The 15,751-nt window shown below is 33.1% G+C and overlaps 1 protein-coding gene across 5 annotated transcripts in view; it reads left to right on the top strand.

The window, feature by feature from the left end:
* LOC108741299 (neurotrimin-like) overlaps positions 1 to 15,751 on the top strand; it is a 78,881-nt gene that overhangs the window by 46,140 nt on the left and 16,990 nt on the right. For all 5 annotated transcript variants that reach the window (XM_025976176.1, XM_025976172.1, XM_025976174.1 and 2 more), the window contains exons 4-5: positions 9,028 to 9,186; positions 9,440 to 9,568. In XM_025976176.1, the coding sequence (XP_025831961.1) occupies positions 9,028 to 9,186; positions 9,440 to 9,568 (288 nt within the window). The remainder of the gene's footprint in view (positions 1 to 9,027; positions 9,187 to 9,439; positions 9,569 to 15,751) is intronic.

Raw genomic sequence — 15,751 nt, 5'->3', positions numbered from 1 at the left:
GCAATTTATAGCCAATATTGGTAATATATAGGACATATACTGTTTTCCTATATTTTAATACAATGTTTATCCGATATTTATCCAATATTAATAAAAGATATTTGACAATAACTTTTATTTATATTGATTTGTAATATTTATCCAATATTGGCAATATATACAAGGGATGTACCTTTTCCTTTATTTATATAGAATATTTATCCAATACTGACCCAACATTGACAAAACATCTTTGACAAAATTGAGTCCATATAAAGACACTTTGCCCGGCGCTTGGGTACCAAAATTCTTGGAAGATTGATGGTTAACTTTTAGGTCGCCTAGAAATTGCAACCTAACGTAAACTAACCGTTAGCTAATATTGGTAATATATAGGAGATGTACCTTCTTCCTATATTTTAATACAATGTTTATCCGATATTGATCCAATATTAATAGAAGATATTTGGCAATAACTTTTATTTATATTGATATGCAATATTTATCCAATATTGGTAATATATATAAGGGATGTACTTTTTCTTTTATTTATATAGAATATTGATCCAATATTGATCCAACATAGATAAACCATGTTTGGCAAAATTGAAAGTCCATATGAAGACACTTTGCCCGTCGCTTGGGTACCAAAATTCTTGGAAGATTGATGGTTAACTTTTGAATCGCCTAGAAATTGCAACCTAACTAACCGTTAGCCAATATTGGTAATATATAGGAGATGTGCTATCTTCCTATATTTTAATACCATGTTTATCCGATATTGATCCAATATTAATAAAAGATATTTGGCAATAACTTTTATTTATATTGATATGTAATATTTACCCAATATTGATAATATATATATAAGGGATGTACTTTTTCCTTATTTATATAGAATATTTATCCAATATTGATCCAACATAGATAAAACATGTTTGGCAAAATTGAAAGTCCATAAAGACACATGGCCCGGTGCATGGGTACCAAAATTCATTGAAGGCCGATTGTTAACATTTAGGTCGCCTAGAAATTGTGTTACGGTCGGAAATGCTACCGGGTTTTTCATCCTCTGAAAGTATTTGTTGCAATCGCCCATTAGTGCAAATAAAGTGTGTAAATGTAGAGGCAAGTAAAGAAGTGGTAAGTAAATGTATATTTTAATTGTTTAATTAATTATTATGTACTGTGTGATTCTCACATGTAGTAATAAATGTTAACTGGATTATATAATAAGTCAGGGAAAAGATAGTGTTTGGCATATATATGTATTCGTAATGCGTATAGTTTTGTGTTAGAACTTACAAGAATATTTCGTTCACATTAACAACGTTTTTCAGACACTTTTGGAGTCTATTTTGTTGAATTTAATTGCCCTTCAGGTACTTTTGCCGGACCCCTTGGGTCAAAATATCTGTGCTGGTTACTAGCTTGATACAGCCTGCTCTCCATCTCACCCTTCAGGAGGCCTGTTTGTGTATTAAAGATAGTTTTTAAGTTGTAGTTACATCGAATCTTAAATGGACGTGTAACGTACAGAGTCGTCTGTACAGATCTTATCTAATCTTATGGTGAGTGCATTTAAATTTATATTTCCAAAATTAATGTGATTTTATAAACACCTAATCGTATTGGACATAATTGGTTAAGTATGTTTTGCCGATGTTTGATTGTATAGCTCCGCCGTGGCGTCATCGCAGTTTATATTTTCATCATTTTTTATATTTTTTTTATTTTATGTGATCTTAGAATAAATATTAAGCTATAGGTATCATTAAATTGTAGGCTTGGTTGTAGGTAGGTATATTTTAGATAGCTCGTAATGTAATATGTGTAGGTACTTACAATAATTATTATTGCTGTTTCCGAAGATAATGACAATTTTTTTCTGCATTTTTAGAAGCTGTCCGAAAGCGGTTTCAAAATCCTACCGACAATGATATTAAAAAATCAATTTCGGCGTATTTAGCAGGTGCTCGGGACAAGGAAGGCGGGCGGAAGAGTAGATGACATTATTTCACATAATATTAGTTTTTTTTTATTTACAAAACATTTGTTTAGAATGTATTTTTTTTTGTTTGTTCGTAAATTTAATTTAATTTTCCATAATATAATAAAAAAAACATATACCGAACAATTTTTTATTTCAGTGTTCTATTATATTATTATTTCTTAAAATTGGATCAATATTCAATTTTAATATTGGGTTGATATTAAAAATCTACATTGGGCCAATAAAAAAAAATCTGACGTTTCCATCATTGAACCAATATGTAAATATAATATTTTACCAATATTTTTGTGGTACTAGGGTAGATATTGTGCCTATATATACATGATATATTGTAACTATATATAAAACATATATTGGACCAATCTGGAAAACAAATATTGGCTGTATTTTTCAAATAAATATTGCACATTTATTATTTCCTAACATTGGAACAATATTCAATTTTAATATTGGGTTAATATTAAAAATCTACATTGGGCCAATAAAAAAAAATCTGACGTTTCCATCATTGAACCAATATGTAAATATAATATTTTACCAATATTGTTGTGCTACTGGGGTGTCCTTTACTTTGGTTATTCATATCAGTAACCACAACAACTATAAATAAGTCTTTCTATTTCTAGTAAAGTAATATCTGCACATATTACGCTCTGACAGCGAACGGGAATAAATATAGCGTTTTGTTAACTGTCAGATTAAAGAGCACTGAAAAAGGTCATCATAAAGTCGTCAGTCTTAAGACTGGTTGAACACGCACCTTCCTATCCTGAGCTAATCTTCGCATTTCTATAAAACTAGAACATCCCACATCCTTAAATATTTAATAGTAATCTAATCTAAGTACACCTCTAATATAATAATAGTCCTCTGTTCTCTTATTCTTTCTAATACCTCTTCATTTCTAACCTTCTCTATCCACGGGATATTCATCATCCGCTTGTAACACCATATTTCAAACGTTTCTAGCTTTTCTTTTCCGTCGCGCCCAACGTCCACGTTTCGCTCCCGTACAGCGTCGCATTCCAAACAACCTTTTTCGAATTTCTAAATTAATCGTTCGCGAGCATAGAAGTGACTTATTTTTACTGAAGGTGACTCGACCCTGCGCTATCATCTTCTATATATCCCTACTACTCCTTCCGTTCTGACTTATCTGACTTCCTAGATACCTAAAATCAGCCACTTCTTCTAATTTCTCGTCTCCTACCTTTATATTCGCTCTTTCCCTACTTTTTCATCTCTTGCATAATAGTATTTTTGATTTTACTTTTATCTATTTCCAAACAATATCGCTTCCATTTTTTTTAATCTCTAATATATCTCCAACTTCTCCTTGCTATATCATCTGGAAACCTGAGCATACTGATCCTTTACCCCTCTAAAACCCCTTCAGTTGTAAGTAAAATATGGATCTTAATTAAAACCTCCATTTAACGATTTTTTTGAACATTAATTTATGGAGTTTTTCTGGTCACCTTATAAAATAGCATACGGGCCGGTACAATTTATTATGGAAGCCGGGTTTACGGTTAAAAGTAATGCCTTATAATAATCAAAGTTTATAATTTAAACCATGTTAAAAGATTAAAGGGATTCATCCGCTTGTTCTTCTTGCTTTCGACGGTAAATTGCGGACCGCTTAAGTTAGTAGAAGGCCATGCTTCATGCACGGCACGTTTTAGATTATCTGAGGAGAGCACTGAGTATTTCTTGCAAAGTCGAAAAATCTGCGAACCTTCGTAATAACCAAGCTGGAAGCCAGATCATGAAAAATTAACATATAATAAATAAGCCCGAGAAAATTGGTCTACCGCAATCTCAAGTCCGATGGGTATAGAATTTTAAACAAGTTGCCTAATAAAAAAACGTTTTCCACCTTATTACGTACAAACACCGTTACTTTTAGACAAAATTTGTTATACATTTTAAATACGTATACATACCCGGGTATCTATTTAAAATTCGACAATTTAAATATGCTCATTTATAATTTATAAACATGACGGCTTTCTATTTTCTATATACCTAATAATATCCTTCTTCTTCTGTTGTTTACGTGCGGGCAGGACCTTCTGAATAAACTGTAGGAATTTAATTTATTTTCGTATTGTAATCAACATCAGCCTGGGTACCCAAATAATTTACCCAATTTAGACTGCTTTCTTGACCCCGATGTTCCCAACAAGAACTGCTAAAGACTAATTGTCTTAGGTAGATCTTACAAGTCCGTCTTCACCCTCGTTCTCCAAACCCCGTGGGATTGCGAAAGGGTTGTTGTTTGGCTTAACAAATTTACCTTTTTATAAAGTCTTAATTAATACGTTCTTATTACCTGTTTACTTTACTGTGTTACTAATTAACAGGCATTTATAAAAACTGAATTTTGATGGACGCTCAAAAAGGATATATTTCACCAGAATAACCAGTAGATAATAATTAAGATGCTTTTATAATTATTATTGTTCCTAACATACTGTAGATCATTCTGTCTTTAGCTCACGCAACAGTTTGTTAGTTATGTATAACCATCAAGCTTTAAAACTATTTAGTTTCTGTCAAATAACGTTCAACTCCACCTAATTGTAATTCGCTTCATGGGCCTGGACATAATTAACTAACAGTAACTAGCACCGAGATATTAACTCAATATCATATAATCTGATATTCAGATTGAAACGTGTGCTTCGCGATTGTCAATGAATAACGGCATCCTAAATAATTTTATGATGAAAAAAAAAATAATTGATTCTTCGGCATTTTTCTGAGAAGAGTAGCGCGCAAATAACCGAGTAAATTGTTTTTAGTATCGAGTACATTTCACTTAACTGTGACGGTCCAAATGGACGGAAGATTCTCTCAATTTATACCCTAAAACAATTGCTTTTAAACGAAATCATGTGGAAAAGATTGGACCAAATGAAATATCGAAAAGAAAATACGACAAATATTTTATATTTTATATTGTTTTGAAAGGAATAAAAACTTCGCTTTTTATCTTAATCTTTTATTTTGTTTCGATCAGATTTTCCGAGATGGAACAACCATAATAGCAGGAAGCAATTACTACACGATAAATATCACCATGGTAAAACAGAATTACATACGTACAAAATGCACGAGAAAACATACAAAAGATCTATTTTGCATTCAGATTTCAATAACTTTATTGAATCCCCCTCAATTTTTCCAAAACACAATGAACGAAAGAATGCCTTTAGGTTTTTATAAGAATAAAATTTATCTATTGGGATCCGTCAAATGGGAGGAGCCTAAAAACATGGCGCCGATTAGGGAAAATTTATCGTAGTTCCTATAGTGTACCGCGCAATTTCCAAGTTTTTAAATTACGATAAAATGATAAGTATTGACACAATATGTGATTGGGCTGACACAAAGCCTCGGAAAGGAAATTTCGCTGAAGGTGAGCGTGTTTTTAATGCCAATCACATTATAAAATTCGGAAATAACAAATCCGAAAGCTAGCCTCAAATTCCGTCAAGTTTACTGCCTACTTTTTACAAACTTCGGATTTAAAAAGTGATTCACGTTATATAATTGGTAAGGTGATTCTGGGTGATTTAAGCAATATCATATCAATGACTTGCACGTGCAAAGCCGATTTAAGAGAACGTTGCAAACACATTATTGCAACTTTGTTGTATTGCAGCAGGTAGGTTCTTAACCTCAAAATACTTATATCGTATCATTAGAATTGTGTTAAATCAATTCATCATCATAAGGTCATCAGTCCTAAGACTGGTTGGACACGTACCTCCACTCTTTCCTATCCTGAGCTAAACTTCGCATTTCCCTAAAACTACAACAGCCCACATCCTTAACTATTTGCGAACAGTAGTCTAATCTAGGTCTATCTCTACCCCTCCTAACACCTGTTTCTGCCTCTAATATGTCTCCGACTAGACCTTCATGCCTGAGAAGGTGTCCTACCAACCTATCTCGCCTATTTTTATTGACTTCCATAGAGTCCTCTGTTCTCCTATTCTTTCCAATACCTCTTCATTTGTAACCTTTTCTACCCACGATATCCTAATCATACGCCTATAACACCACATCGTCGACTCCATCATCAAAAAAATTTGTACTTTTTTAACGTGTTTTATTATTTTAATAAACAATTTTACAATTTGCGTGCACAGTTCCTATGTAAATTTTTCCCTCATTCGAGTTATAAATTTTGCCACCAGATGGTGTATGCCCATTTGACGGATCCCAATATACATAAAAAATAATCAAAACAGTTTTTGTTACTTGAAATGAAATACAAAAGTAATTTACCTGTTTACAACGAATTATGCCAGCCCCTAATGCCTAAATTTCATTTGAATTTTCTTTCCCTTCGTTCGGTTTTTGTATTTTTTGATTGACTACCCAACAATAGTTGCAAGTATAAGGACATTTTAAATTAAAAAATGTTTTTCCTTTTAGAAATAACCTTATCAACAATGTTTTTTCCGCTTTGTTCTTCTCTTATTCTTATCGTTGTTATTACGAAATGAGCAGAAATACAGTTTAAAATTCGTTATTTTTCTTTCCCTTAATAAAATCTTTCTGATTGTCATACGTCAATGTCTCAAGAGTACAACTTTATTTATTCTTTTTCGTTTACTTTGAAACTTGTTCATTGTAACATAGCAATGAATTTTTGAAAGATTCCGCAGTCTCGGAGGAAACAGGAACTGAAATAGCCTAAGATGCTCGTAAAATGAAATACATTTTTCTTGACGTTCATCGAGCTCTGAAAAGCTGAATTAGTGTAATACTAAATTTTTAATACATTCAGAATAATTCACACATCTACATAGTAGCAATGTAATTTCTTTTCTTTCGTTTCCGAAATTTGTTGGTCGAAAAATTCACACAGAAAGACAATATTCTAAATATCTTTGAAAACTAATGCTGTGTACTTGTAATGTCATTAAAATAAAGTTTCAAACAAATTGTGTCTACATTTACAAGACCATTAATTTTACCGAAATAGATAACGAGGTGATAAACAAGCGCACCTTGTTACGTGCGACATACATGTAGTAGTTCACACTTGAAGAGAAAACGATGTACAATCGTCACACATGTCTACAATACGATGCATTGGCAAGTGTCGCTTGCAACAACACCCACATGTGTTTACAAACTACACAGCAAATTTATTTTGTTTTCTTGTATTTGATGTAATATGTATGTTTTAAAATTTTCTACCTTAGGGCTGCCTTCAAATAATATTAATTCTTCAAATTTATCCGGGCTTAGCTTACAAAAGATAAGATTACATAACGTTTGATTTTCTTTATAGAATTCTCATTTTCAAAAATTTTATATTTTCTAAAAGCAAATTAAATAAAGAAAATTTTGAATAATATTTATTTTTCCTTTGTATCTCCAAAGAATATTTCATTCCACGTCAATTTGTACGCAGGATAAGTGGAAATTCCATTCTCTTTGCGGAGTAAACACGAAATACGAATACAGCCCGATTACATACAAATGTCTGAAATCTCCGAAAAATACTACACTGAATTTTCCCTTTTTTTCTTTCACAAACCACCCATTCTCGATTTATAAAAATATCTACCCCATCATCATAAGGTCGTCAGTCCTAAGACCGCGTAAACATCCACCTCCACTTTTTCCTATCCTGACCTAATCTTTGCATTTCCCCAAAACTATTTACGAACAGTAATCTAATTTAGGTCTTTCTCTACTCCTTTTAACTCCTGTTCCTGCCTCTGATATGTCTCCCCGACTAGACCTGCCTGACAAGGTGTCCTACCAAACTATCTCGTCTGTTTCTTATTGACTTCCATAGAGTTCTCTGTTCTCCTATTCCTTCTAATACCTCTTCATTTCTAACCTTCTCTCTATCAACGGTATCCTCATCATTCGCCTGTAACACCACATTTCCAACGCTTCTAATCTTTTCTTTTCCGCCGCGCCCACCGTCCATATTTCGCATCCGTACAGCGCCGCGCTCAAAACATACACCTCGAGGCGACTCGACCCGGACCTATCTTCTGTTTTATATCCATACTACTCCTTCCCTCCTACTTATCTGACTTCCTAAACACCTAAAATCAGTCACTTCTTCTAATTTTTCGTCTTCTATATTTATATTTGCTCATTCCCTATTTTTTCTTCACTTTGATTTATTTTCATACAATACTGTTTCGTCAATACCGCTTCGATTTTATTTAAAGCTTACTCTAACTCTTCCTGCCTATTATCTGCAAATCTAAGCATACTAATCTCTTTCCCCTGTATATCTATCCCTACAGTTGTACTATCTTTAATGATGTTGATCGCATCTTCGATGTATAGATTAAAGAGTAGCGGTGACAGTGTGCATCCCTGTCTGACTCCCTTCCTAATATTTACTTCTCTACATTGCATCTTCAGCTCTATAACTGCCTGTTGCTCTTTATAACTAAGTATCACTCTTCTTATCTCATCATTTCTCATCCTTACATTTTTAAGTATATTTTTTCTATCGTTTTCTCTATTGTTACCCGTAAAGCTCTATTTCTTCTGAACCCAAATTGATCTTCCCCTAATAGTTCTTCCGCCCTTTTTTCCATCCTCCTCGGTACAATTCTAGTTAAGATTTTTGATGTTAACTTAATTGTTTTAAATGTGTCGCACCCATCCGCGCCTCTCTTTTTAGGTATGGTTACTGTACTAGGACGTTCCGTTTATAATCCTCTGGGAATTTTCACGTCTCGATACAAAGTATCGATTAAATCTATAGTTCAAACCAGTTAGTTATATTCCAATTCTATTATTTATACCAATACCAGTATTCATTAAATCAAAACACTGTCTAAATATCCCTTATAAGTTTGATAATCGTCCTGTTTGTGATGAAAACATTTTAGGGTCCTTGTAGTAGAATGAGTGCAGGTAATTTGTTTTAAGTCTTATTGTTTGCGAAGTTGCAATTCTACTGAAAGCTGAGAACGGTAGAAAAAGAAGAAAAATTTTATAATATATGTATGCATTTGTCGGTTTTTATTTTCCAGTTCCGCCGAACATCGATGATTCGCAGAGCAGTACAGACGTAATAGTTCGAGAAGGCGCCAACGAGACGCTAACCTGCAAAGCCACCGGTTCACCCCAACCCACCGTGAAATGGAAGAGAGACGATAACTCCAAAATTACCATAAATAGAACCCTCACAGGTTGGTAACACTTATCTACTTGTGTTCTTTCTTACATGTGGAACTTACTTTCACGCCAGGTATAGATGAATTTGTGACTCCTACAACGGTCATCATTCTTACTTGCTCGGGCGAAAATCTAAAAAAAAAGGGGCCAAAGCATTTCCAAACGCCGTTAATCTAAACCTCTATCAGTTTTTCCAAAAACAACCATCTATTTTCACATTTAAAAGGAGTCCTTCTATAAATCTACAAAATGATTTTTTCTTTCCAGTTCTGGAATGGGAAGGTGAATCCTTGGAGTTAACAAAAATTTCACGACTCGACATGGGCGCTTATCTTTGTATAGCCAGCAATGGGGTGCCTCCAACCGTTAGCAAACGAATCAAAGTCAGCGTTGATTGTAAGTACAATTAAATTTATCTCTAGTTTATATGCACCATGAGTTCACACAGTCAGCTCATGATTTTTACTCACGAAATCCGAAGCCATTGCAATTAGTAATATAAATTCCACAAACACTATTGAAGTAGGTATTTGTTTGGATTCGTTTTATAAACGATTTATGGAGATATTTGCTTATTAATGGCATTCCTGTCCATTGAAAAATTTTTTCGATTATTATCGAACTGGACCGATTTCTAATAATCTGACGCGCATTTCGTTGCAATTATTTTTCTAAATGTTATCGCTAAATTATCGAATCCTTTGTAGAATCAACGAAATAAATAAGTCACAACGCAGAGTGAAACGTAAATAACTTTTTGAACCTGTATTAAACTTCTCAATTAAACTTCAATCGAACTTTAGCGTAGGCACTACCTAGTTAAACTTTCCAAGTTAAACTATTTGGTTAGAAGTTTGACAATGTTATACATAATTATATGACCAGTAATTACTGGGTTAATCAATACCGTAGAATATTTAGATGAACTTATTATCGGAAATTATTTACAACATTTTAAATATTAATTTTAACATGTGCCCAAAGACAAATGAAGTTTCAAAGGCAAATGATAGAGAGCATTCCAAAATAATAGTTTTGGTCTAATTCTAATGTATGATAAGAAGCAACTAAGTTATTATCTTCATTATTGCGTTACAAGGCAAATAATTTATGATTGGGTGGTGATTATTTTAATTAGGGAATAAATTTTGTCACATTTAATTTTTGTTTTTTCATTTTGGATGCGTGCAATTTCGTATTAATTAAAGTAAATTTTCTTACGTTATTAGAGTCAATCTTTTTGACTTATTGGAATGTGTAGCATCACGGCTGGTAAAGGGTTATTAATGTAAGAGGTTTTTGTTACAACGGTTTATGGTGTGGCAGTGGGCAGTGAAAACTCTTTTGCAAATACATAATACAACTAACTAATTTATCACTTGGTGAACAACGCGATGTCAACATAGAGCAGCGATATGAGAGATCCTATTACGGTCAGCTCATATGGCAATTAATTATTGATGTAATGCTTGCCGTTCTCTCTTTTTCGCTCCATCGTACTTATATACCCGCTAGCGATAGTCTCCCACAATAGATATTTATTAAATATATATACGTATTTAGTGTATATATGAAAGGACCATGTATATAGTGTTACATTTACCAACACACACACACACACACACGCGCGCTCTGTTATTAAATTTACCCTTTTATTTACTGCAATTCGGAAAAACAATATCAATAAACAAAAGGTTCGAGTTCTTGCAAAGTAGTACCTATATAGTTTCAAATGAAATTTGCATGTGTCAATGTGCCCAACAAATTCAAAAACGTCATCGTAATACTGCCCACATGATTATAATTATAAATTTCTCTGAACAAAAACAATATAACTAAAATATTTAATTAGTATCACATCTAGGCAGTAATTTGTACATCTGAATAGTCATTTAGACCCGCCACTTTTTTCTAGAAGACTAGAACATCCCACATCCTTAACTATTTGCGAACAATAATCCAATCAATATACTCCTCTTAACTCCTGCTTCTGCCTCTAATATGTCTCTGACTAGACCTTCATGCCTGAGAAGGTATCCTACCAACCTATCTCACCTATTTTTATTGACTTCCATAGAGTCCTTTGTTCTCCTACTCTTTCTAATACCCCTTCATTTCTAACCGTCTCTATCCACGGTATCCTCATCATTCGCCGGTAACACCACATTTCGAACGCTTCTTTTCCGCAGCGGCCAACGTCCATGTTTCGCACTCGTACAGCGCCGCGCTCCAAACATACACCTTCAACAATCTTTTTTAAAATTTCTAAATTAACCATTCACGAGCATATACGTGACTTGTTTTTATTGAGGGCGACTCGACCCTGCGTTATCCTCTGCTCCTCTGCTTTATATCCCTATTACTCCTTCCGTCCTGACTTATCTGACTTCCTAGATACCTAAAATCAGTCACTTCTTCTATTTTTTCGTCTCCTATCTTTATTTTTGCTCTTTCCCCACTTTTTCTTCCCTTGCAAACTAGTACCTACTTTTGTTTTACTTTTATTCATTTTTATGCAATACTGTTTTGTCAATAACGCTTTTATTTAAAGGTATCCCTAACTACTCCTTTCTAGATACTAATACTGCTATATCATCTGCAAATCTAAGCATACTAATCTTTTGCCCCTGTATATCTATCCCTACATCTGTAATGATGTTGATTGCGTCTTCGATGTATAGATTAAAAAGTAGAGATGACATTTCTACACTAGAAGATTATTTTATAGTACGATAAATACTTTTATTCTACACGTGTACAAAGGACCCCGCTAGAGAAACTGTTTGAAACTTAAGATTCTGGTAGTTCTTGACGTATAGATTAAAAGTCTCAATGGGCGCTAAATCGTAAACCCCCTCTTTTTCAGATATGTTTCCTTAAAGTTGCATTCTTCAGTAAGGACTTCCAAGATACAATTATACGTATAATTATATTTAATAATAGGTATAATTGTACCTTACGGAAGCTTTAAGCGACCATATCTCAAAATGATGAATTTTTATGTCTAAGCGCCCATAGGGACTTTTAATCTACACGTCAAGAACTATTAGAATTCAATGTTTCAATAAGTTTAATAGAGGGTCTTTTCTTCATAAGGATCAATTTGTTTTTGTATTGTATTGCGTTGATTTTTGATGTGCACGGCTGCTGTAATTCGCATAGATATTAAAAAGTTAAAATAGATACATATATTGTAAAGGATTGTAGAATAATTAAAAGAAGGGTGTTAACGTGGGGATATAACGAGCTGTAGTGGCTAGTCCACGAGAATTATGGCAACAATTGAGCAAATTAGATAACCGTATTGCAGCTTGATTAATGTTGAATATGCGTTTTGGGTAACAATAATAGGAAACATTGCCGTTGCAGCTTGTTACCCATTTGTACCTTCGTATAATACATGTACCAGTAACGTACCTAAACGTATTACATACATTATGTAATAGACGTTGTGTGTGTATTTACATACGTGCGATAAGCGTATGAGACGGAAATGTGTAGGGTAGGATTCACGCACCACTTTGTAACTCGTTAGGAAATTTGTGAACTATTCATTCACTCCAACGTGCTGGCTTACTGCAGTCTGCACAACTAATTTACAAGTATAATACATTCAAATTTTCATAGATTCATATTTCCCTGTTAGTCAAATTATCGCATCAGTTTTGCAGCAATAAAAAAACCGTCTTTAATACATGAAAAAATATGTTAGGTAGGTAGGTATCTAATACATACAAGAAGAAAAGAATTTTGGTGCAAAACAGGCGCAGTTTTAGTTATGATGATCATAACAGACGAAATTTTTTTCAACCGAACCATTTTTTATGTTTTTTAAGTCAGCAACTACAACTTTTTAGTTCAAATGACTTCGTATGTGTTAAAAACATTCTCCGCTGTAAATTTATTTGAACAAAAATGTAATGCATAATTATTAATTTCACTTCCTTAGGCCAGGCGATTTTAATGCAATTATTTTATTACTTTTTTTTTACAAATTCAGTTTATATTTTTTTATCAAAAGTTGTATACACTTATCCTCATTGAAAACGGTTTTATTTTTACTCAAGGTGTAAATTGTAATTCTAATTAAATATGCAACATCTATGAAATATTGTGAGGTAATTATTCATATTCAATCGAACTATTGTTATTTACCATTGTTTTAATTTGGTTCGGTTTGACTGCGTTCGAATTTAAGTGTCCTTGTAAACAACATGCTTCATCGCTATTGCTTTTTATTATTTCCGCTCCGTGAACTTTATGAGGGTTGGCAAAATCCAACGTCGTTTCAACTTACTCTTCATTGACTGATTTATATGTATAAAAAAAAATTGTAGGTGCATATGTTGCTGTTACATTTTCAACTGTATTTACAAAGCCTTAAAAATATCTAGATATCAGGTGCATGTACGACATAAAAGCCAACAACTGTTAATTAAAGTTAGTAACAGATTCATTCATTTGTAATATCAGGAATTATTCCAATATTTGTTCTTCCACAAAAACCTACTGCCTTTAGTGCGATGTTCCACGAAATTTCGATGTTTTGCTTATGCTACACTATCTATGGAAGTTAAACTGGGTATCTTTACTTAGTTGAAATTATCCGGAATCTTGTGCTTCCTATTATAATAACCAAGCTCTTTATGTAATTTTATACACTCATATAGTGTTCTAAGATTATTTATATATAACAAAATTTAACAACCCATCTCAGTTTTTTACTGAGATAATTTTAATTGACAGGGTAAGTGAATCGTTTTACTTTTCAGATTTACCTCGTATGTGATAAAAAACGCAATTACTCTTTCGTTAAGTGAAAAGAATATGAAGTTTTTCACATTTTTAATTAATTAACGAGAAAAACTAACATTGGTAGGTACGGACTGGTGTGTTTTCTATTTCTGCCTGACGTAGTATATGATAGTAGTCTGCGCATAACTTAATTTAATTCGTTGTACCTTCCAGGAGTTGACAAGATGGATGTCAAACATCATTCTCCCTTTCGAAACGAATTCACTCTTTCTATTTAAAATTCAGTTTTGCTGCTAAGCTTTTAAAATCTGTCTTGAATAAATTGTCTCTTCCTCTAATTCCTGAATTTCGAACCATTTAAATGGTGTCCTATCTAGTTAATTTAATAAAACACCCTACTCTAAATCGAACTAAGGTCAAAAAGCATTTATCACTCGAATCATTGCACCTCTGATAGATAATTAATAATTTAATTCAAAACTGTCCTTTATGTTAAAGGGCACGTTTATTTAGCCCTTACCCAGTCCAATGTAACCTCTAATTGAAATCCTAAAACATTTTATACTGTTTCAGGGTTGATTTACATATTTTGGAGTTCGTCAACTGAATGAATTCAACTAGTAGGTACCTATATAGATACAAAATACAGCCTAATAATATAACAAAAAGGACTCTACAATTGTTTCGGTTAAACGATATTACTGTGGAGCCTGTTTTTGATATTACAAAAGTTTTCACACCGAAAGTTGGTAGGTAGTACGTTTTCTCCAATAAATATGAGCCAGAAAAATCGAAAAATAGAACGGGAGAAACCAGTGAATGTAATAAATCGTATAAGAAAGAATCTCTTAAGTTCTGAAATCTTAACTTTTACTCGGACGTTTAACCTACAACACTTTAACTCTGTTATCATCACATTTAATGTCTTTTAGCTGCTATTCTGAAAATGGTTCCAATTATTGAGCTAACAGAAATTCTCCGCCTCAGACATTGTATTTGTCTGCTGTAATTTCGTCCCTCATTTCTAAGGCCCCAGACAAATCTGTCTTTTAGTCGATTACATTTTACGTCGCATCTGTACCTAACATTATGCAATATCTAAAGGTACATTTTCGTCCCAATAACGAAAATAAAATTCTCTCCATTTTACGTAATCGCCAAATAAAGAAAAAAAAAAAGAGAAAAGTGAAGTTACACAACACATGACAATAGGGATAACGTTTCTCGGTTTGTTTCGTGGACTAAAATTTTAGTTTAGAGATACAAAAATAATTTATAATTATCGTAGAACCATAGTGGTATACGCACCATAATTAAAATAAATTTTCTTGACATTTTCTTGAGAAAAGCGTAGGTATAAAAAAAATGGAAGTTATTTCATTTCATTAATTGTAGCGGAATGTAATTTGGCTTCGCGGTTGGTATTTTTTTCTTTTAAGGAAGCAGTTTTTATTCGAATGCGGGAACAGTTTAAAAAGTCGATATTTAAAAAAAAGTATTACTTATCGATTAACGCAGAATTTCTTTTAAGGTTCGAGAAGGCTTCGCTGCCACCTACAGAAACGTATTTTCATTATAGTATGCAAAATAGTTCGGTAGTTCAAAGCTGAAAGGTGTGTATGAGACGATATTTTGAGGGAGCTTTCGCTTCTGGGGTTGCTGAGCGACAATGGCGTCCCTGAAAGAACCTACCCTGTTTACATGATCATTTACCCTTTGTAACCGTTCTAAATGCAAAACATTTTCGTGGCTTTACGCTAACATGTCGCTCTTTAGATTGGTCTTTTTGACTTGAGATTAACTCTTTCCTAAATAAGCAAATGC

Source organism: Agrilus planipennis, unplaced genomic scaffold (assembly GCF_000699045.2).
Source record: "Agrilus planipennis isolate EAB-ADULT unplaced genomic scaffold, Apla_2.0 scaffold199, whole genome shotgun sequence".
Taxonomy (NCBI): domain Eukaryota; kingdom Metazoa; phylum Arthropoda; class Insecta; order Coleoptera; family Buprestidae; genus Agrilus; species Agrilus planipennis.
This window is presented reverse-complemented; position numbering and strand designations above follow the sequence as displayed.